Source organism: Leopardus geoffroyi, chromosome C3 (assembly GCF_018350155.1).
Source record: "Leopardus geoffroyi isolate Oge1 chromosome C3, O.geoffroyi_Oge1_pat1.0, whole genome shotgun sequence".
Classification (NCBI taxonomy): Eukaryota; Metazoa; Chordata; class Mammalia; order Carnivora; family Felidae; genus Leopardus; species Leopardus geoffroyi.
The window spans coordinates 148,970,789-148,994,228 of record NC_059338.1 but is presented as its reverse complement, the minus strand read 5'-3'; the positions used below and the strand labels follow the sequence as shown (position 1 = coordinate 148,994,228).

Here is a 23,440-nt window from a genome sequence, read left to right as displayed (position 1 = left end):
ATCAGATGGGTGTACAAAACATGTAAATACTGAATATTGCTATAGAACTTCTCGACCTACATGCTTTCAATATGTTATCAACATTTTTCTTTTCTAGAAATAATGTTCAGAGGAAATACTTAAGAGAACCCACAGTTACAATTAAGGCAGGGAAATGTAGACATTTAGAACAACTGAGTAAGACTGAATAAAAGTACTAAGTAAGATAAGTCTGATTCAGTATTTCTCTCTTTTCACTGGCACTTCTCTCTTTTCAATCTGTTAATTATTTCTCAACCTAACATTCTGACATTTCAGTCTAGAAAAATGGCAATGTATAGAACGATTTCCAGAATCTATACTGACACAATCAATTGGACTTTACATATTGAAAATGAGAAAAGTTGCGTATTTCATAGTTCACTATTTCTGGTACCAAAATTCCCCAGTTTTATATCTGTTTAATATCACCTCTTATTTCATAAATTTGTCTTTTGTAATTTTTAGAGAAAGAATTTTAAACAAGTTAGAGAATGGAAAGACTAACAAAAGAAAGAAAATAAAATCTCTGCATTTTTACTTGTGATTTAGACATCAAATGTTTATTCTACTATTTATACAAATAGTGTTTTATCACTAGACTTAGTAACACTCAGTTTTCTTAAAATATTATTATTTGCAAATAAGTTTCATGAATTTTGTTTAATGTTATTCCTTATCTTTTCTAAAGTTATGCCCTATTATATTTTTAAATATAATGATGGATTATAACTTCTTATTATTCAGATGGATTATAACTTCTTATTATTCTATATATAATGTAACAAGATGTGAAAATAAACAAGTGAGAAGTTTGGAATAAAAGAAGAGAAAAGTAGGAAAAAATAAAATCATTAAGTGGGGCGCCTGGGTGGCTCAGTCGGTTAAGCGTCCGACTTCAGCTCAGGTCACGATCTCACGGTTCGTGAGTTCGAGCCCCGCGTCGGGCTCTGGGCTGATGGCTCAGAGCCTGGAGCATGCTTCCGATTCTGTGTCTCCCTCTCTCTCTGCCCCTCCCCCATTCATGCTCTGTCTCTGTCTCAAAAATAAATAAACGTTAAAAAAATTTTTTTTTTAAATTAAAAAAAAATAAAATTAAGTAAAAGATAATAAACATGTGACTTTGAGATCCTGTACACTAGGTTGAAATGAGCTAGAATTGTGCCTAGCTCCCAAAAGTGAAAGACAATCATATGATTCAAAATTCCCATAAGGCAAAATATTATGCCGTTTGTTAAAATTAGATGATGAAAGGGCTTTGCCACACCTTTATAGTTCTGATTTAGTGTATAAATTCTGAAATCAACAGAAAAAAGCATTATGTTTAACTATTACACAGTTACTTTAAAAAATACTATAATATAAAAAAAAATCCCCCAAACAAGCAAATTAACTAAATTAAATCAGAGGGAGTTGGTTTTAGTCATTTGAACTTTTTGGTGAAAGAGTGCATTGGTCATACTTTCGTTGGCGTGATTTACTACTTGTTAGTACGGACCCCACAGGTCTTGAACGCGGGGAGTCCTGACTCAGTGGGTGCAGGGCAAGGAAGTCTTGGTTCCAATACTTACTTAAGCTCCTGGGAATTTGCAGCCATGAGGGATTTAAGAGTCTTATCTGCTAAAGGACATCCAGAAACACTAAAGAGGGATGAGAAAAACAAAAGCAAAACACACAACACTGACATGTACAAATCCCACTCAAATGGCATCTTGAGTCTGTGAATATATGCTAAATTTACTGGTGACCGAACACTGGGAAAAATACAACCAGGTTTGCATCTGGCTTTGCCACCCTGACTGGTCTGGGCTTGTGGGACCCTCAGTTATTTCCCACAGACTCAGGTTTGCTATCAAATGAAGGGCTTTAACCCAATGAGTCTCTCCGACTCTAGAACTCAGTGATACGATGATTACTGACTTGGAGTTCATTTCCATTGCACGCCGAGCTGTGGTGGCTTAAAGGTTGAAACCAATGCCCAAAGGGAAAGCGAATCACATCAACGAAGAGGTAAGTGGAGACACTAAACCCAGCTTTTTTGCATTGCTTCATCTAACACATTGACCTTTTAATTGCCCAGGGCGGAGGATGCCACATCTGACAAGGTGAATGGTCAACCCAAGTCACTCTACTGTCTTACCTTGGTTTCACTTGAGTCCTAAAGCTAGATAGAACCAAAGCCCTGACATAAACTCTAGCTTTTGGTTTATGATCTGCATAATAGGACCAGAAAAACATTTTTGACCAAAAATCATGATTTCTACACCATATAAATAAAAAGTCAGAAGATTTAACTTCACTTTATTTCTGAAAAAAAAAAAAAAAAAACACACAAAAAACAAAAAACAAAAAAACAAACAAAAAACAAAAAAACCCAAAATGCCCCCAACCGCAACTAACTCACTCTTCAATTCGGGATCCAGATACTGCCTTTCTAGAATGGGTGACAATAAGGATTTACAAAGTATTTACATTAGAATAAGATGTTGTAGGCTATCAGGTACCTGCGATGGGACGCATAGTTCCCTGTGACATGGCCACTTCCGTCACATCCTGGCGTTGGACAGCTGAGTCAAAAAATATATACATAAAGTCAAGCACTTTTCACAGATTCATTTGCTGTGTCTATAGGTTATGATGTATCGTCTCTTTTCAAGATCGGTTAGCACAGTACAGGACACGCAGGGGCTAGTGAACTAAGGATTTATGTCCTACAGGAACCAGGAGACTAGCAAGAGAAGACTGGCCAGATCTGAAGGTATTCGTTTTCTTTTCTTTTTATTTTTTTTTAAACTAGGGGAGTCTGGGTAGCTCAGTTGGTTGAGTGTCAGACCCTTTAAAAAAATTTTTTTTTAACCTTGATTAATTCTTGATAGAAAGAGAGACAGAGCATGAGTGGGGGAGGGGCAGAGAGAGAGGGAGACACAGAGGGAGACACAGCAGGCTCCAGGCTCCGAGCTGTCAGCACAGAGCCTGACGAGGGGCTTGAACCATGAACTGTGAGATCATGACCCGAGCCCAAGTCAGACGCTTAACCGACTGAGCCACCCAGGTGCCCCTGAAGGTATTCGTTTTCAATATCACATTAGTTCTCTGACTCGAATCATGTAGGAAGGCGATGCGCAAATATATGCCCTCATGATGTTATGAGTCAACAACCAATGATGTCTGATTTCTTTGAAAATATAAATGTCCTAAACCCGCGCTTTATGATGAGAATGGCTCTTGGGCATACTGGCACCAAGTACATACCAGATTTTAGGAAGGAATTTTTGTGAGTTTTTAAGGGAAGGGCATCAGAGTAACTTCATATACATTTTTAAAAACTGCCTGAAAAAGAAAATCTTTGAACACACTACCTATCTCTGGAAAGGTAAGCTGACATTTTAGATGGGAAAGTTGCTGACGATACAGAAGCAGGTAAGAAACTTCGTTATTAAAGCTTGGGATCAGTTTCATCTAAAGCTTGAAACCAACATAGACAATTGCTAATTAACAACCAAAGCAGTAGGCTCTCCAGGCTACCTGCCAAAGCCTCGAGTCGGTACTGGTGCACTCCATTTTATCTCAGAAGCTGGTCACATTCTGCACATCTTATGTGTTTTAAAAATAACGTAAGGGGATTTGTTTCTGTAGTTAATAGATTCCTTGGTTTCTCAGTCATTTATTTTCCTCTGATGCTGCTCAAAAGTCACTCATTTGGAGTAAGCAGATTGACCCCAGCCTACTCAGGGCTATTTGTGGCCATGTTAATCAGAGGAAAAATCAGTTACATCATTCAGGCTTCTGGTTTTCTCTGACACGCTGCCTAACGTGAAGGCTTACCCGTATGTGTAGAATACAGAGTTTACCTCTTTGAAGGGACATTTAGAGACAAACTGCCAACATCTAAGGCTTTTTGAAATACCACCTTTTAAGTTTCTTTTTCTTTGTGTTTTTCCCCTGTGAGCTACTTTCTAATCAATTTCAGGTAATCTAAAGAGACTATAAGACTCAGAACATTTCCATCTCTCAGGGAGATGTTTGATTTTCAGGGCTTGATCTAAGCTGAATTGCCTAGCTCTTCCCCCATCACTTTCCCTAGATGGGTTCTCAGAAAGGAAAATGCAAAAGCTATAGATGTATGTAAACAAGTAAAGAAAAAAAAAAAAAAAAGAACAACGATCAACATTTGAGCTGAGTGATCTTGCAAGTGCCGTTCACCCACTAAAGGAGGAAACAATCTCTTCTGAACACTAAAGCAACTGGAATATTCAGAGCATGAGAGATGTGTTTAATTGCCTGGGAATCCTCGCTTTAGAAATGCATGGCCACCTAGTGTGCAAAAACAGCATTGTATGTACTTTATTTTATTATTTCATTTCATTTCTATTTTTAAATGACTCCTGTTCATACTGCCAGGAGAGGCAAGGAAGTGCCAGTGATTTTTAAATCAATCAGCTAAAATTATTTAGGAGGTAAAATAATAAAGCTAATTAATTAATTTAATTAGCTGCTAATTACTTTTTTTAAGTTTGGTGGTATAAAGAGGTCGAAGAATAAAGAAAGGATTGGAGATGTCGGTGTTGTGGGAAAAGCTTTTGTTTCAGATTCTGATAGCTGGCTTAAATTACAAATCTTCAGGGGCGCCCGGGCAGCTCAGTCGGTTAAGCGTCCGACTTCAGCTCAGGTCATGATCTCACGGTTTGTGGGTTCGAGCCCCGCGTCGGGCTCTGTGCTGACGGCTCGGAGCCTGGAGCCTGCTTCGGATTCTGTGTCTCCCTCTCTCTCTGCTCCTCCCCCACTTGTGCTCTGTCTCTCAAAAATAAATAAACATTAAAAAATGAAAAACAAAAACAAAACAAAACAAAAACAAGTCTGCAATGAAAAATCTTACCCAATCACATGGGCCTAACTAGTTGGGCAAGATCTTCTGGGAAGGTTTGCAAATGAAAGTATTAACCTTGGAGAAAGGAAACACGCTAGTTCCTTTAGTAAGCGGCCTCAAATTCTAAGACAGTTTATTCTAATCAACATTAAAAAATTCTATTTTGAGGGGCATCCGGGTGGCTCAGTTGGTTAAATATCCAACCCTTGATTTATTTTTTTTTTTTTAATTTTTTTTTTCAACGTTTATTTATTTTTGGGACAGAGAGAGACAGAGCATGAACAGGGGAGGGGCAGAGAGAGAGGGAGACACAGAATCGGAAACAGGCTCCAGGCTCTGAGCCGTCAGCCCAGAGCCCGACGCGGGGCTCGAACTCACGGACCGCGAGATCGTGACCTGACTGAAGTCGGACGCTCAACCGACTGCGCCACCCAGGCGCCCCTCCAACCCTTGATTTAGATTCAGGTCATGACCTCTCAGTCGTGAGATAGAGCCCCTCTCAGGTTCCAAGGCCAGCGGGAGTCTGCTCGGATTCTCTCGCCCCCTCTCTTTCTGCCCCTCCACCACTCTCTTTCTCCCTCTCTTTCAAAAATAAGCAAACATTAAAAACAGTCCTATTTTGGGGCACATGGATGGCTCGGTCAGTTAAGCCTCTGACTCTTGGTTTCTGCTCAGACAACGATCTCACAGTTCGTGAGTTCGAGCCCTTCATCAGGCTCTGTGCTGACTGCGTGGAGGCTGTTTGGGATTCTCTCTCTCTCCCCGCCCCCCCCCCCCGCTCTGTTCTTCCCCCACTTGTGCTCCCTCTCTCTCTCTCAAAATAAATAAAAAAACTTTAAAAAATCTTGTTCTGCAAACAGTTTCCGGTAAGTAATTAAGGCACATTTATCTGTTAGAAACACAAAGCAAAACATAATTTTTAAAAAGGATGAAACTATAGAGTAGTCAGACTTTAAAAAAACCAGTGAACTACTGCAGTTACGTGAAGATCAGCGAGCGGTATCTCATCGGGAAGATGAGTTCATTTCCCAGGAATTCAAGACTGTATTCCCAAAACGGTTCCCAATGTTTTCAGGTCCAGTGTGAAGGGAACTCAGCCAGTTCCTCACCGACACCACACGTACTATGGAACTTCCCACCAACTGTCTTCAGAAACTGGATTTCAAGGGGCGCCTGGGTGGCTCAGTTGCTTAAGCGTCCGACTTCGGCCCAGGTCATGATCTCACGGTTCGTGAGTTCAAGCCCCGCGTTGGGCTCCGTGCTGATGGCTCAGAGCCTGGAGCCTGCTTTGGATTCTGTGTCTCTCTCTCTCTGCCCCTCCCCTGCTCTGTGTCTGTCTGTCTCTCTCTCTCTCTCTCAAAAATAAACATTAAAAAAATTAAAAAAAAAAAACAAGAAGTGCCCATCACAAAATAATCTCACTTCATTTTTCTGTTCAAAATGACAATGCAGGTTAATTATCAATCTTTCACACTACATTTAGTTTGGAATGACTCTTATGTTTTGCAAATACTGACCTTTAAAGGATGAAAATTTGCCATTTTTGAAGGGATTTAAAATAAGATGCAGACACAAAATCCATACAAAGTTTTCCCCCCCCGAGGGAGAAAGTATATGGCTGACCCCAGGTCACCTCTGGGAAGAAACAGTGTTCGGTGAAATTGAACCTTTAGTGTGTTTGGTACCACACCCATCACACTGTTCCAGCCACCAGGCTCCAGGTGAACATTAAATTCTTTATGAAATCCATAAAGAATGTAATCTAAGATTACTTAAATATCAGTCACAGGTCAACCCAATAAACCAATGTTGCCCTAGGAAGAATATCATCGAACACTTCCTATGTGTAAGGTTTGCAACAGCATTTAAGATGTATTCCCTGCTCCCGATGCATGTTCGTGCAGCTGGGAAAGAGGAGGCAGCGTGGTAAATATTATTTACCAATGGCGTGGATGTAGGAGAACACAAAATCAGTGAAAGAAGTCCTCCCCTGCCCCCCTGCCCTCCTGCCCCCCTGCTCTAGTGGGGGAGGCAGACAACAGAGAATACAGGCGAGCAAAATGTATGAGTGTGTTAAATACTGAGGGACCACAGGAGATCTGGGAAAGAGGACGGGAGCATGAGGGCTGGGGGTGGGGGGCGGCTACAGTAGCCAGGAAGACTGGTCAGGGCAGTGACATCTGAGAGAAGAGTCGAGGGAGATCCCTGCAGAAGTCCGTGGTGTGGCGGATGGAATGGCAATAGTGGCTCAGTCGGTTAAGCGTCCAACTTCAGCTCAGGTCACGATCTCGCGGTCCGTGGGTTCGAGCCCCGCGTTGGGCTCTGGGCTGATGGCTCAGAGCCTGGAGCCTGCTTCTGATTCTGTGTCTCCCTCTCTCTCTGCCCCTTCCCCGCTCATGCTCTGTCTCTCTCTCTCAAAAATAAACATTAAAAAAAATTTTTTTTAATTATTACTGAATAAACTAACAATTGTTCCACTGCCATAGAGAGAATAGCTAGACCCAAGTAGTCCTAAAAAGATGTGACTTCTTAAGAATGGATTCTGGGGGCGCCTGGGTGGCTCAGTCGGTTAAGCGACCGACTTCAGCCAGGTCACGATCTCGCGGTCCGTGAGTTCGAGCCCCGCGTCGGGCTCTGGGCTGATGGCTCAGAGCCTGGAGCCTGTTTCCGATTCTGTGTCTCCCTCTCTCTCTGCCCCTCCCCCGTTCATGCTCTGTCTCTCTCTGTCCCAAAAATAAACGCTGAAAAAAAAAAAATTAAAAAAAAAAATGGATTCTGGATCTGGGGCACCCGGAGGGCTCAGGTGGTTAATCACCCAACTCTTGATTTGGCTCAGGTCACGATCTCATAGTTTGTGGGATTGAGCTCCGTGTCGAGCTCCACACTAACAGTGCAGAGGCTGCTTGGGATTCTCCATCTCCCTCTCTCTCTGCCTTTCCCTTGCTTGTGCTCTCTCTCTCTCAGAATAAATAAATAAACTTAAAAATAATAAAAATAATAGAAAATAAAGAAGAATGGATTCTGGATCTTTCACTCCATCATCACCACTGACTGTAGAGCATCACTACACTCATCATGGTGAAAATGGTAATTGATTTCTAACAGAATCCCCAAATTAAATGTAAAAATTCCTCTTCAAAAAGAAAAAGCTGGACTCTGCTTTGTTTTTGTTTTGTTTTTAATTTTAGAGGGAGCATAAGCAGGGCAAAGGGACAGAAGGAGAGACAGAGACAGACAATCTTAAGCAGGCTCCACACCCAGCATGAAACGTGACTTAGGGCTTGATCCCATGATCCTGGAATCATGACCTGAGCCGAAATCGAGAGTCAACCAACTAAGCCACGCAGGCACCCCGGTCTCTGCCTCCCAGGAAAATCTGTGAGTCTGCGAGGGAGGTTAGACCGACGGGTAGTAAGTTTTTCGTATCATCTGTGTGATAACAATACTGTTAATTATGTTATGGAAAGGAACATTAATTTACTGACAGGTACTTAATATTTATTGTAAAATCAAAAAGAAAATGGCTGCCGCCTGTATTTCAAACACAGGTGTAATATTTAAAAATTTTCAATGTAATAATTGTTTAAATTCTCATTAAATGTGATTAATTTATCAAAAAAAATTTCAATAGGAACATGAATTAATGTACTTCCCCATTAAAAAAATATTTATGCCTTTAGTGGACAAAATGCAATAATCTTACGTAGAATACTGTGACCTAGTCTATGCCACAGGTAGTAATAATGATCACAAAATGAGAACATTCTGCCCGCTAGGCATTTGATATATTCTTATAGATTATTTCATTAGATTTTCACAATTTCATGAGATGACTATTGATATCCCTGTTTTACATTTAAGAAACTGGAGGTTCAAATGAGTTAAAAAACTTTGTCTAAGGCCATGAGACTAACAACTGGTACGATAAAGACACAATAGAACAAAGCACAACGAAAGATTTTGATGAGCCAAACAGAACAAAAAATGTAAACATTTCTAATTGTTTTATATTGGTTTTGTGTTTTTAAATTATATCTTAGCATGAAGTCTCGTCATGTACACTTTGATTTTTGTAATTCTCTTAGTTCTAAGCAGAAATTTCGGTACATATAGAACACTTAACTATCGACTGGTTGAAATTGTCCTAAAACATTCCGAAAATCAGCTATACAAATCAGGATATGATTACTCAAAATTATGAACTTGAGTCTCCTAGTTCTAGAATCTCGCAGAATATGCCGTTGAGGATGACTTACGTAATGAGCTCTTTTTTGAGGTCTCTCGCGTGGAGCTTGGGTTTAGGACTTGGTATGGAGGCCTCTCCAGGAAACTTTTTTTCCTCTAAATTTTCTAGAGAGCTCGCAGGGTCTTTCTGGAAAAAATAAATTAAAAAAAAAAAATACAGAAGCACAGAAGGCATTAGGGAACCTGAAAAGACAACTGTATATACTGGAGTCATTAGGGTGGAATTTGAGTTTTAGCTTAATGACTTAGCTGAAGTTCCTCATTGGATTTGTACTCAAAATTAATGAGCTAATAAAGTATAATGATATCCTGATTAGGATGGACCTCTATCCTTGGTGAAGAAAAGAAAATTATAATTCATGAGGACATTTTGGCAAATATAACTACAGAGGCATTTCTTGAGCTATATAGTGAATATGTTTCTGATTTTATTGCATAATGAATGTTTCCTGGAGAATGTAGAAATAGTTCTTTACGTACACAGCAGTCATTGGTAAAACAAAAGAAATATTGCAAAAGTGAACCACAAATTTTTAAATGAAAAAGAATAAGTAAATTTAGGTTAACAAAATGTTCTTTCTGATATACAAAAAGTTAACATTTAAATTGTTTAAAGATGTAATAACTGGTCCACAATATGTAGGCATTTGGTTTGATCTTTCTGGATAATTGCTTTTATTCTCACATCATTTCCTATTTTCTTAAGTTACCTCTTTTGCTTAGTATCTTGTAATGCTTTTACTCATTGGATGGAATTTCTTGCTGGCTTACCCCTCATTTTTGTAGCCTTCTTTTAAGCTTAATACTGATCTTGATTTCATAAGGAAGATTTATTAATCCTTTCAAATAATTTATACACCATCTGATATATTATCTTAGAGAAAACTAATGATGGTTTTCCTCAATTACATAATTAGCTTGCATTCATCCTTAAGCTTATATCCAGTAAATATAATGCTTCCTGGATTTAATATTAAAATCAGATTAACTAATATGGAAAACTATTCTAATTCTCAAAAGTACTGATCTGTTGTAAATGAGAAAACTATTCTGAATTATTCAAGGTAAATCTCATTTAGGTCAAATGGATATAAAAATGTGATGGCAAAATATAATATATATAATAAAACGTATATAATATATTTTAATAATTCTGAGTCTACACTCAAAATCAGTGGGAAAACAAACTCCCTGAGTTTTCCCAACCAAGGAAAAATTCAAACCTTGAGCTCAGTCATAAAGGCACATGTAATCATTTTCATTAATTACTGGGATAACAATTCGGCTGTTTTCCACAAAACCACACAGCGGTAAATACATTGGTAAACCATCTCAAGTAACACCATCCACAGACCAAATTAATAAAACCTGGTTTGGTCCAACTTCTTTCCGTATATTCTTTATAGTGCTAAGTATTCCATTGTATTTAATGGATATATGTTGAAAATTGTAGGAGATCGTAATGCACCGTTTAAAAATAAAGAGAAATGGATGCCTGATAATAGTTGCCTTCTAAGATACAAAAAGAAATTCCACTTTGACGCTCCTTCCATGGAATCTACAGCAAAATAGACGGATGGTGCTTATCTTTTTCAAGCTCTACAGTGTAAATGCCTAACATGAAGCAACTCCTAATTATAAGACCTTAAACCTGATAATACCACCATTTGGGGCTATCTGGAGTCCACCTGGGGAGTGTTTTCTGCTATAATTTATAAATGTCTTGGCTTTTTGAAAGTAGACACAAATGCTGAATCCAATATTGTCTCAGTGTGAAACAGCCTTTGTTTTTCTGTTTAGGCGCTGAATTTTTTTTAAAAATGGCATAAAATGAAAAAGAGCCTTTTATTATTTTCTTCATGATAAAATTAAGAACAAAGTATTCCTAAAGGCGTGTACATTTATAGATGAACGTAAAAACATATAAAGTTTATAAGCTATTGTTGAACTGCGGAATCTATACATTATGAGAGGCAAGAGAATAAGGGATTTTGAAAGAAATGATCACTTATGAAAATTTATGCTATTATTGTGACTAAAATGTATATAAACATAATGCTTGCAGAATGTATGGCATTCAATTTGGAATAGGAACATGTGGTAACGTTTTAATAGGATAATTTTATTGGATATGACCTTTTAAATATTACGCAGCTTCTTAGAAAAACTATGGACTCTTATGCATGCAATTACATTATGAAATAACTGTCTTTTTCCCTTTTCTTCACTCAGCATCCTACCCCTAGAAACCTGCAGAGAGCATATACACAGACGACCATCACTGAAAGAATTCCTAATTTTGTTGCACAAGCATTTTACACTAGAAAAAATTTTAAACAGCACCCAGTAAAAAATAAGTCAATATCATTTGGAAGCATTTTTTTCAAAATTTCAACTATAATTTTAAAAATAATAATTTCATCCTCTGGACATGTAACAGAGAATGTGATATATATGCATTACATTTAGAAAGTATACGGGTGCAATGAAATTCCTTTAATGTACAGATGGAAGTTTATATTGATTTCAGTAAAGGCCAGAACATAATGGTAACATGAATAACAGATAATAGCATCTGGCACTTTTAACATTTTAAGCCCTGAAATCTTTGGAGAACTGACAGTTGAATGCAACTGACAGCGCTGGTTATTTCTCCGCACTTTCCTTTCGAGATATTTTGAGTTTTTTCCAGATTCAGGATTTTTTTTTGCAGGGGGCATCTGGACAGGCTATTTCACTGAGAGAGACAGACAATATTTTCTGAAAATTACCACCAAAATTAAGCAACTGTTGTGCATATGAACTAGATAACAATGAATTAGAAATAATCGCTCTGTTTCTGGTTGTGTGTGCATGTATGTGTGCGAGTGTCCTGTGTGGCAGGGCGCGGGGAGGCGGTGGAGGTGGGAACGGGCAGGACGGGGTGTCAGAGCGGAACCGACCACCCTTCACAGCTTATGGCCTGGGCGGAGCACAGCATCCCATTGGGCTCACTGGAAAAGTGTGGTCACGTCCTGTAGATCAGGGTCAAGGGGGGCTTGGTCCACTGTTGCCTTGGCCACATCTCGCCAAGTACCGTTTCTTCATTGTTCTCTTCTTCCCTTTCCTTTCTAATTTCTCAATATTTCCCGGCTGTCACCATTACTTGATGTGCTTTTTAATCTTTTCCTTCTCTTTATTTTCACCCTTCTCCTCTTTCTTCATTTTAGGAAATCCCAGGCCCATTTCTTAATTTCTGTATGACCAAGGACCAACAACTTTACCTCTTCGAGTCTCAATTTTCTCCTCCAAAAACTCTGACCATAATCCTGCTTTTCAGGATTGTTAGGATGATGAGACACTGTGTCTAAAGATCCCTTATCTTTATCCTTACGGTGTCCCTCTGTTACTTTCGCAACGAGGACAATGAATACAATCTATTTTTTCAAAATAGTAACTATCGAGTATCACAGTTTTCATTTACAAGGTTCAGAACAGGGAGGAAAACATTGTCTGTTTGTAGATTACCTTGGCGCAGAAGGAGGCACAAAGAACGAGGGCTGAGAAATTGTCTTAGGGAGTCACAGTGCTTTAGAAACACTTTTGTGTGTGTGTGTGTGTGTGTGTGTGTGTGTGTGTGTGTGTGTCCCCATCAGGTATAGTTTCCCCAAGCAATGAATTGCTCATGGTCAAATAACTGTGACAATAAATATTAAGCTTAAAAAATGTTGTCAACTCAAACCTAGGGCAAGCACTATGACCTCGAGAACTCACTTAGCATCTTCAACGTCCTCTTTTGTTATTCTTAGTGACACTGAATTTCCACACAGCTTCTGGATTCCAGATTTCAGAATGCTTAGGTTGTAAACAGTAGCAGTAAAAGTCTGTACTGTCAGACCTGAAGTAAGTTAGCCTTTCTGAAAAGAGCAGAAATCTAATCTAAACAAATGCGCTTTCTCCACGATTTTGCTGGGAAACAAAACACTGTCACAGATATATAAGCATTAGATAAGAACATACTCTAGTTGAATCTCCAGGGTGAATCCAGAGTTTTTTTGGAATTACGTAGGTAAATGAGATTGGAAATAAAGATAAAATATGTATTATGAGACCTCATTTTCTGGCTGATAAGATAAGACGAATAGCCAAGGAGGGTTCCTCAGGCACTTACTAGACCCCCAAATGGGAGGCGTGTCTCAGAATGTGAATGCAATGTTGACATTGTTGCTGATGCCAAAAATTATAACCAAGATCAAACAATACAAGGGACCCTAAAGGAAAACAAGAACCCACTTGACACAAATTTTCTTCATTACTACTCAAGACTGAATCAGGATGTCTGACACTGGAGGGAAGATTTCTGGTGACTGTTGACCATGGTCCATTTATAGCACAGTCACAAGGGTGGGGACAGAAAGTCTACATCCCACCCTGCACATGACATGGAGATACTCCCAAACAAGGTGGGTGTTGTCCTCATGGGATCCGTCCAAGAATATGGCACAGTTATGCTTACTTTGTAAATACCATACTCCATGTGACATAAGACTTTTTACCGAACCTTCAACAATAAATCTTCTGACTAGGATTCGGCTTCCTTTTGGTGGTGTAGAGTGGGATGAGCCATGGTCTTCTCAGCTCTTGGACTAGCTGGTGATTGAGCAGTTTGGGAGGGTAGGCCCGTTCTCTACAGCTGGCTACTACAGAGGGGGACTGAATCAACAATCTTGAAAGGAAAGAAAGAAGGAAGAAGGGAGGGAAGAGGGAAGGAAGGGATGAAGGAAGGAAAGAAAGAAGGAGGGAAGGGAGGAAAGAAGGAAAGAAAAAAGGAAGAAGGGAGGGAGGAAGGAAGAAGGGAGGGAGGAAGGAAGGAAGGGATAAATGGAGGAAAGAAAGAAGGAAGAAGGAAGGGAGGGAAGAAAGAAGGAAGGAAAGAAACAAGGAAGGAGGGGGGAAGGAAGGGATAAAGGAAGAAAAGAAAGAAGGAAGGAGGGAGGGAGGAAGAAAGAAAGAAGGAAGAAGGGAGGGAAGAAGGAAGGAAGGAAGGAGAATTGCAGAAACAACCCAATCTTGTGATCACTATGTCACATTTATGCTTCTTTTTTTTTTTTATTTTTTTTTTTAATTTTTTTTTTTTTCCAACGTTTATTTATTTTTGGGACAGAGAGAGACAGAGCATGAACGGGGCAGGGGCAGAGAGAGAGAGGGAGACACAGAATGGGAAGCAGGCTCCAGGCTCTGAGCCATCAGCCCAGAGCCCGACGCGGGGCTCGAACTCACAGACCGCGAGATCGTGACCTGGCTGAAGTCGGACGCTTAACCGACTGCGCCACCCAGGCGCCCCACATTTATGCTTCTTTACGTCAACTTAAGCTCTCAGATGTTAAAAATCAAATTAGTATTTCCCCCAAAAGTTTCTGAACTTCAAAAAGCTCAAAAAGGTGATGGACACTTCCAAAGACAGTAGCTATTTTAGTTCTTTGAATGTATCAACCAGCAAGTATCAACAAGTTTCCTGACAGCAAAGCAAAACGAACCACTCCTGTTACAGGGTCCCATTTGTAATGATATAGTCTAAACAGTGGAGGTTTCTGGCCATGAATTCTTTTGAATGACTCTAAGTCAGGACTAATCAGACTAAGCCAGGTGGCTCAAACTATGGAGATGAAGGCTTGATGAATCCTGCACAGTGACAACATCTGGCTTTCACCGGTGAAACCACTCCAAAGAGAACCAAATACACAGATGCATCTCCTTGACTTTGGGATTGATGCAATCTAGACGCCCAACGTTCATGATCCACATGCCTCGGCCAATGGCTCTATATGTAGATATCCTAATAGTTCCTTCATGAAACCAAGGGAAGGCATCTGACACTGATCTCTGATTCTTACTTATCCCTGATTTGACCTCATCTTCTACCCTCTGGTTCAGAAAGAACGAGTACGTTGGCATTTCAGTGCTGGGTTATATATGGCACCTTACAGGCCTCTGTATTCTGAAGGGAGGAATAATATAATCTCGCATTCAGTGCACACAATCGCAGCCCAAATGGGGATACGATGTACTATGGCGACGCCATTTTGGGTAAGTGACAGGAAAAGTTGGGTACATTTCTCAATTTCTGATGAAATTTTAAGACCACCACTATACCAAAGTCTGAAACAAGGTACAGAATTATGTATTGTCTACACAGGAATACGGAAAATAATTCAGGAGGAAAAAAAAAGCTAAGAATACTGTCCAGTCATGCTGTGTCTTAAACTTAGTGATTGACATATTGAAACAATACCTCTTTTTCCTCCTCTGTCTTCCCATGAGGTTTGCTATAGTTGATAGGCGTGTCCCAGCCCTCTTGATCACAGAGAGCCTGATAGAAGGCTGCATTGACCAAAATGCTGCTTGTTTTGAATGGGGAAGAGGAAGGGGTTGGAAGAGAAGTGTTAGAGGAAGTTAGGGGTGCAGCTTTGTCCAGGGTTCGATTTTTTTTCAGGCTCAAGTCCAATGTGCCATTTTCATCCACTTCTATCTCGGCTCCCTGGTATACAATAGGAAACAGAAAAACATTTGAGCAGTTTGCAGTTACAGCTAGCCATGTGGGGCTTTTAAGGGATCATTTTAAATGCAAGCTTTTATGTAAGTATATCTGATTTAAAACCTAGCTTTCTGATTTGCTTTGGTTAATGTTCAATTCTTAGGCAGACTTTTAAGAGCAGTGCCATTAGCGAGCTTCGTGTTTCTGGGTTTAAACAAAGTAGAGCCTAATATAAATAAGATGTTCCAAACGCTAAATGTATTGGCTAACCCTGTTTTATGTATTTTTTTGAAGTTTAGCTTTAAATCTCCTTTCCTGGCTTGCAGAATTATCACTCTCAATTCATCATTTATAGCATTAACACTTGAGTTTATAAAAAGGCACAGCACTCCTTCCCAGCTCGCCCCCCCCATCACAGTATTAACCTAACACAAATAAATGCAAAAATAACCAGCTGCAAGAGAATTTTTATCGAAATATTAGATTCATAGGAACGTGACCTTTTACCCTGGGTGACTTAAACCAGAAAAGCTTTGTTACGTTGTGGGGGCGGGGGTGGGAGGCCAGATAGGGCAAACCGTTGTTGACTGGGGGGAAGGGGGGGTGGTAGGTAGCAGTTGCCATCGGGACTGCTTGGGAGTAATTATACAGTGAAACTGCACAACAAAGATGATTATTTTCCAGATACTTAGTATGAAACTAAAACTCACGATACCTCACAGCCTTCCTCCTGGGGATACCTCTGGCTATGTTTTCGTTGTTGTTGTTTTTAGGGTTCAAGGCCCCACAACTGCTCAGGTGCTCCGGATCGTCCAAATGACGCATTCCTAAGGACAGCCTCTGTGCTCTCGTCAACTGTGGTCACTGCCATCCAGTCACTCAGAACGCGGGACAGCGTGCTGGGCTCTTTCCTAACTGGGCCAGATAAATACCTCTCGGGTATTTTCACTAGCATCTACCAATTCACAATTAAATCTTGGACAATGTCTCTGCTTTTTTTTTTTTTTTTTTTTTCCTTTTGGCTGGCAAAGCAGGAGGTCTCTTTGAATACGTTAGCAAGATCCCTAACACATATGGTAGCCAGTTACTTCCCGGGGGATTTATTTTAACTCCCCATTTACACTCTGCCTCCCCCGCCCCCCAACAGTTGCCACTGAAGGGTGGGCCAAGGTAGCCGCCTCCAAAGGCTCGATGCTTGCGCCTGATCAGAAAATAAAACCCCTCTTCTGTCCGCTTGTTTCACCTGCAAAGTTCCTATTTTCAACCTCTCAGCCCATGAGGTAGATATGCTTTATTAAATTTGCGGGAGGTAAATATACTTCTAATATGTTTGTGCTAAGATGCTTTGGCTATATCTTTCTGTCCTTTTTAGTAAATAGTTTAATCTCCTGTGATAGTTTTAAGCCCTGAATTTGACAGTGCAGCTTATCCGGGATAATAACTTAGTAACCACAACATCTTATGCCATCTGTATAATATCAAATACGTTTTTATACCAGCATTAATAAACCTTAGTTACAAAAATCCAAGATATTAACCATATCCGTGCCACGTGCTTTCTCCAGGATCTAACAATGTATTCTGCCGTGAGCCCATCGAAATAATTCTTGGCATCATAGCTGATATGTAACTATAGCAATGAAACAGAGCTATAGTAATCAAGTTTAATGGCCAATGTGAAGTAAAATGCTAAATATTGTAGTTGCTGACATTTTTCATTAAAAAAATAAAAAACTTGGGTTAAGACTGCACAACCAACATTCACATAAAATTCCAGACCTCTGTGACAGATGGCTTAGGAAAAAGAAGCCATGTGACTGGGCTGCAGAGTTTTATAGTGCAAAACCCATAAATAGTGCAGATTCGATCTCCCTGAAAAAAATATCAACTATTCCAAGACAACACTGATATATATATTTTAGTTTTTACAGAAGAAAATCCAAATAGTAAATAAAAAATTAGAGATTCTCAGAGTTGTTATGATTCTACATCTTGAGTAATAATGAGCTGATTGGGGGGAAAACTCACTCCCAATGTTTAAAAGAGGCACTCTTGTACATCCCGCGCCCCAGCCGGCTGCTCTGAGCACCTGACTTGACAGGGAGAAAGCACGTTTGGGTAGCAGGGTACAGATGGGCTTTAAGTGAGCGCACAGATGCATTCAACAATTACACACAGTACCAGGGAAGGGTCCCTTTCTGCCCATAGATGGGTGGATCACACGTTTACTGCATGGATTTTTATTCACAGCCGTATCAATAGACATCACTTCTGTCTGTGCCTGAATCTCCAAAAGGAGGCGCAAAAAGGAGGGGGTGGTGGGAGAGGCCGCGATGTGGACCCCCACCGCCACCTTCTCATATTCTGATTTCTCAAAGTGCCATTCCAGACCCTTATTTTAATCATATCAATTTAAATTTAAAGGTTTTTTTAAGGGCAGACGTAGGTCTAATACCATCCATGCACTCTCCAACTTAGGAGCGACACCAAGGACCATCACTTTCAGCCACTTTTGAGGTACAGGTGCCACGCAGGATGTATTTATTAATTACATTATTGAGAATCCATATTTGGGAAAAGAAGATTGAAAAAATACTGCCTTCCTGCCTTCCAGAAGTGTGTGTTATGCATAGAGGAGATTGTCAGGAAAGGCAATTTAATAAAGATAAGTTATTATTCAACTGAAAGTTGAAATAATTATTCGTTAAAATCCTTATTGGTATTATGAAATAAGAGGTGATTCGGATGTCCACCAAGAGCGAAATGATTAATGAAATTATGCTACATCTATTTAATGGCACATTATGCAACCAGTAAAATGATATTGATGAGGCTTCTGTTGCAATCAGGAAAAGATGTCTATCACGGAAAGCAGGAAACAACCCCGAATCCCTATTATGCTTACAACCAGGGGAAAGGGTAGACATTCGTTTTCTGAAGAACAAAAGGGAAAACACAGAAATTACTGTGCTTGGATTTAGAAGGTAGTCTTAAAGCAAGCCTCCAATATTATCCAGGCAAATGGCAGTGTTACATTGTTTTAATAATGAAAAAGTATACATTCAAAGATGGCGATGAAGTAAAAGCAAAAAGAGAACTTTATCTTAAATGTTCTGACTGTGAAAATTATTAACTCTGAAAACACAGATATAACAAGACAGCCTTGTTTTCCTTATTCGACAAGGTTTCCATGAACACAGGATAGGCCGTCTTTCCCTTTTTGACTTGGCTAACAGGAGTGCAGACATTAAGCGTCCCTCCGCTTAGGCTGCTGCCGCGATTAGCCCCCGACTTTCACCTTCTGGCTCATGTTCTTCCACTTTTGCTGCCAGATGCTTTGTTTGGAGAGGATCTTTTCTGTATTGAAAGCTATCTGATGTTGTCAAAGCAGGTAGGGTATTAATAATAAAAAATATATATATAGTATATATCACTATATAGTACCTGAGCATCAAAACTATTAAGTTCAGAGTATTAGCTTATGAAGTGTGCTCAATATAAATAGAAGGACGGAATTCAGGGGAGAAATCAGTGTCTGACATAAGGTATGAAATTAAAATAAAATTTCTAACCATTTTCCGAAAGTCATTGTCTGAGACTCGGAACCAAAGTCAGTGAAGATTCTTAAGTTGGACAACAGTCTACATAACACATAATAAGATAATGATAATGATAATAAGATAATGATAAGAACTTTAAGAGCGTAAGAAATTGGACAGGTATGAATTAAAATTTTAGTTCCAATTAATAAGAGAGAATTATTTAATGTCTCCATGCTACTATTTCTTCATCTGCTAAGTGGGATGATATCTTCTTTACAGAGTTTCTAGAAGGATTAAAAAGAATTCACATAGGCGGGGCGCCTGGGTGGCTCAGTCAGTTAAGTGCCTGACTTCACCTCAGGTCATGATCTCATGGTTTGTGAGTTCGAGCCCCGCGTGGGGCTCTGTGCTGACAGCTCAAAGCCTGGGACCTGCTTCAGAGTTTGTGTCTCCCTCTCTCTGCCTGCTCTCTCTCTGCCCGCTCTCTCTCCCCGCTCACGTTCTGTCTCTCTCTCAAAAATGAATGTTTATTAAATTTTATTAAATTAAATAAACATTAAATGAATGTTTATTAATGTTTATTAAAAAATGAAAAAAAAAAGAATTAACATAGGCAAAGTGCTTATTTACAGTGCCTGGCACATAGTAGGTGTTCAATAAATGACAGCTAATAATAATAACAATTTGATGGGGTTTTCGATGCCGAAAGAGACATCCCACTGCTACTGCACTCAGGGGCAAGGAGAGAATTAGTAAATGTAATCACACATATCAGTTGGTTCCTTGTGATCTGTGACCCACGTCTCTTGAAACATTTCACTGAAAATACACGACACAATCTGACACGATACTCAAGTTACTGAAAAAGGCTGCTTTTGGATTCTAAGCATCCCAAGAGCCATCAGGCGATTTCCGATACCGGGCAGCAAGAATGGTGAAGTGCTATCATGTTGTTTCTCGGCCTTATTCAAGCACAAAACAGATTTTGAACTTTAAGCGTTTCAACCGAGTGTCAGTTTTTTGTTTTCTTTTAAGGCATACTGTGCATATGCCACTTCGTCTAAACAGGTGGGGAAAACACCAAAACAAACAACAGAATGCTTGGCAAGCAGAAGCGATCGGGATGAAGATAGACCGCGTGCGTGTTCCTACCTCTGCTGCTGAGGGCGGGAGGAAGAAGGCCGTGGGGAGGGTCTCCAACAAGCACTGGCCCGTGCGCTCAGGGGCCAGAGGAAAGCGCTCGGCCAACTCAGCCAACCCGGGCTTGCTCTGCGCCTGCTGCCCCTTTCTGCTAATGCGGGGCTCCTAACGGCAGCGACGGCCGTGGGACCGAAGAGGGAGTGTTTGAGGTTGTGGCCCACGCCCGTTTTACAAACTCCTATTACTAAGACGAAGGACATTATACCAACGATATACCAACGATACCAAGGACTTTATACCATGGGAACCACTGACTTCTTCTTCTGACTTGATGCCTTCGAGAGATATTTAAAACAACATACAGGTGAGGTGGGTGGTGTACATGTGCTGGGAATGTGCCGGATTGTCTTTCAACAAATACACAATTCCTCTTAACCTCCGCTTTCAAGTTATAATGGACTCAGTGGGGCAGTGATGGGTAATGTCAGCACTGATTTTTCTCAACGCGATGTGGGGAAAGGGTCCCTGAGGGGAGCGTCTCGGCGTCCGGTAGACCGCGGCCCGGGGCCGCGTGACTTCAGAAGAACGACGTAGAGTGTCCGCGTTGTCCCTTCACTGCTTCTAGACTCTGCAGGAACTCACAGTCGCGTGGACTCTCTGAACAGTCTCTGCTCCCTCTGTTTTCTACGAGAGCAGGGATTTCGCACGAAACCACGAACCTGCCACTGAACTCGGGGGCAGCCGTGAGCTTACGCGTGGCACAAAGAAAACCTGTATGTGCCCCCAACAAGTGGGCAGGAAGGCAATTTCAAGGTTAGTGTCCTTTGGCTTGATTTTAAAAAGGTGGCCTCCACACGTGACAGCGTGGTCTCTAATTTGTTCTTCGACTGGGCTCTTCAGGCGACGTCAGAGAAGCCCATTCCATCAAGGAAGTGAGCAGTCTGCCCTCAGCCAAGTTCTGATAAAAGCCACTCTTGCCTCCCCTTAACACTAGAAATGTCATCTCTGAAGACCTAGCTCCCCACCTGGGACAACTATTTCTTTCTTTCTGCCTTGCCCATAAGCTCCCTGAAGGCAGGGTCTGTGGCAGGATTTAACACGCAGCTGGCCAGTCGAACCCTCGTAGACCGTTTCGTGGGTACGGCTAAGAGTCCAGCTGCCAGAGTCTCTCTCTAGTACATCAAAAAACGCTCCTCTGCTCAGCTATAAGAGTAGAGGAGGGCACATCTGTATATCTCTCCATCCTTCCAACCAAACAAGGAGCTCAAGAGACCTGCGGGTTTGGGTTAGCAGAAATAAGCACGGGAACCACCACGGAGGAAAAATCAAATCACGGTGGCTAGCATTCAACGTGGAGGGGAGGACTGTTCATATATAGTGAATCCTAGATTAGGTAAAGGGCACGGAGCAAAGTGTAACACTGAGTAGAACCAGCTGACGCTGGGCACTCTTGGATCACAGGCCACTTGGCGGGGTTAATTGCTTTGGCCTTTTCTCATTGTTTTGCTACGATCATTATTTTTGTTGTTGTTGCTGTGGCTTCAGGGATTTATGAGGTCCTCTTTTATATCTGGAGCACAGGGTCCAGCTAGGAGAGAGCTCTGCAAGACGTTGCAGTCGTGTGCGAACGTGTGCCTGGAAGAGGGATTCGCCCGTAGTGACACCGTAGGGGGGACCTATTTACCCTGTTTTCACCACCGCTGTAGGAAAACGGCTTTTTGAACTGCGAGTGGAATAAAGTCCGCCTGAAAGTCGCTTGTTGCACTCTGTGTCTCCTCTTCCTCATCGTACATCAGTGGTTTGGCTTCTGCGGGTAAGATTTGCTTGGCTGTCTGGGGGCTGGGACACACAGTGTGTCCTGTCAGCCCGGGCGGGGGCATCCGCTCCGCAGAATAACCCTGGCACACACAGTGCTCCCGACAGGGGTGTAAGAACAGACGCAGAAGCCACTTATTTGGATTTTTGGAATGCGCCAATTTAACAGTCACGCTTCTGACCAGAAAGTATTCAAGAAAAGAACAAAACACGTAGAGCAATAAGAAAAAAACAAAAACAAAAAAACAAACTCTCAGATTTCGGTCATCTTTGTTTGATTCCTTATCTGGCCCCAGCAACTAACAGAACGTGGAGAATATAAAGGTTAAAGGCAGAATTCCAAAAAACAACAAAAAAAGATCTACACACGCAGATGGAAAACCTTCATTCTGCAGCCCTTTGCTCAAGTAATTTAGGTAGCATTAATCATTATTCTCAAAGGACAGCCTTAACAACAAATACTATAAAGCCGAAGACGGTAGGTATTTCAGGCTTTCTCCAACTAGCTGCGTGTTAGAACATCCCTTTGCAAAAGGAGAAATTTACTCAGGTTTTAAAAAATGAATAAAAATTAACTAAAGTAGCCCTGAGAGCACCCTGAATAATAACTCGTTTGTATAAATAATTTCTGACCTGAATCCTTTTGAATTCGGATAGCTGGGTATTTTCTTCACCGTTTTCAGAGGATGCGTTTTTCTTTGTTTAAGAACCTCATTTGTTTAAAAATTGTTTTTGAGTGGTTTTTGGCCACCAACTCTTCCTGGGGTTTACTTGGCTCAGATTTGTCCAGAAGCTAATTCTGATTCTTCTGTCAAATGCTCGATGGCACCACGTTCCCTGCTCTCCTGAAGGCCTGGCAGGCTTAGGTGAGCAGCTGACCACACCAGGGATGGGGTTGAGCTTACAGGGAAAAAGAGAGCCATCCACTCTAATCGCCTGAGTTTCGGGGTTAGAGTTTAACCCAGGAGATCTCCCACTTAAAGCAAGGGTAAAATCTCTTCTCCAGATAAGCCTGGGCACTTTGCTTCAGCTGGCTTCAGCCATCTAAGGAGGAAAAGCACTTCTTTTAACTGAGCCCTTTGCGTAGATAGGAGTTACAGGCTCCAGCTGACGGCCTGCGGAGAAGCTCTTCTAGTCCCTCTGGGGCTCTGAGGCTCGCTTGCTACTCTGGAGCGTGAGAAACCTCTCCTCTTCAAAAGGCAAGAACTGGGACATCTTTGTTTTTTGTTGCCATCAAGGTATCCTAAACATGGATGTCTACTTCTCATTGTTAGAGGGAGAGATTAGTGGAGAGACGTG

The 23,440-nt window shown here is 40.9% G+C and overlaps 1 protein-coding gene across 11 annotated transcripts in view; it reads right to left on the bottom strand.

Moving 5' to 3' along the window:
- Positions 1–23,440, bottom strand: part of LOC123586297 (suppression of tumorigenicity 18 protein) — a 257,980-nt gene that overhangs the window by 22,041 nt on the left and 212,499 nt on the right. For all 11 annotated transcript variants that reach the window (XM_045455341.1, XM_045455340.1, XM_045455337.1 and 8 more), the window contains 4 exons: positions 15,402–15,647; positions 9,142–9,257; positions 2,523–2,585; positions 1,590–1,658 (listed from right to left, as the gene is read on the bottom strand). In XM_045455341.1, the coding sequence (XP_045311297.1) occupies positions 1,590–1,658; positions 2,523–2,585; positions 9,142–9,257; positions 15,402–15,647 (494 nt within the window). The remainder of the gene's footprint in view (positions 1–1,589; positions 1,659–2,522; positions 2,586–9,141; positions 9,258–15,401; positions 15,648–23,440) is intronic.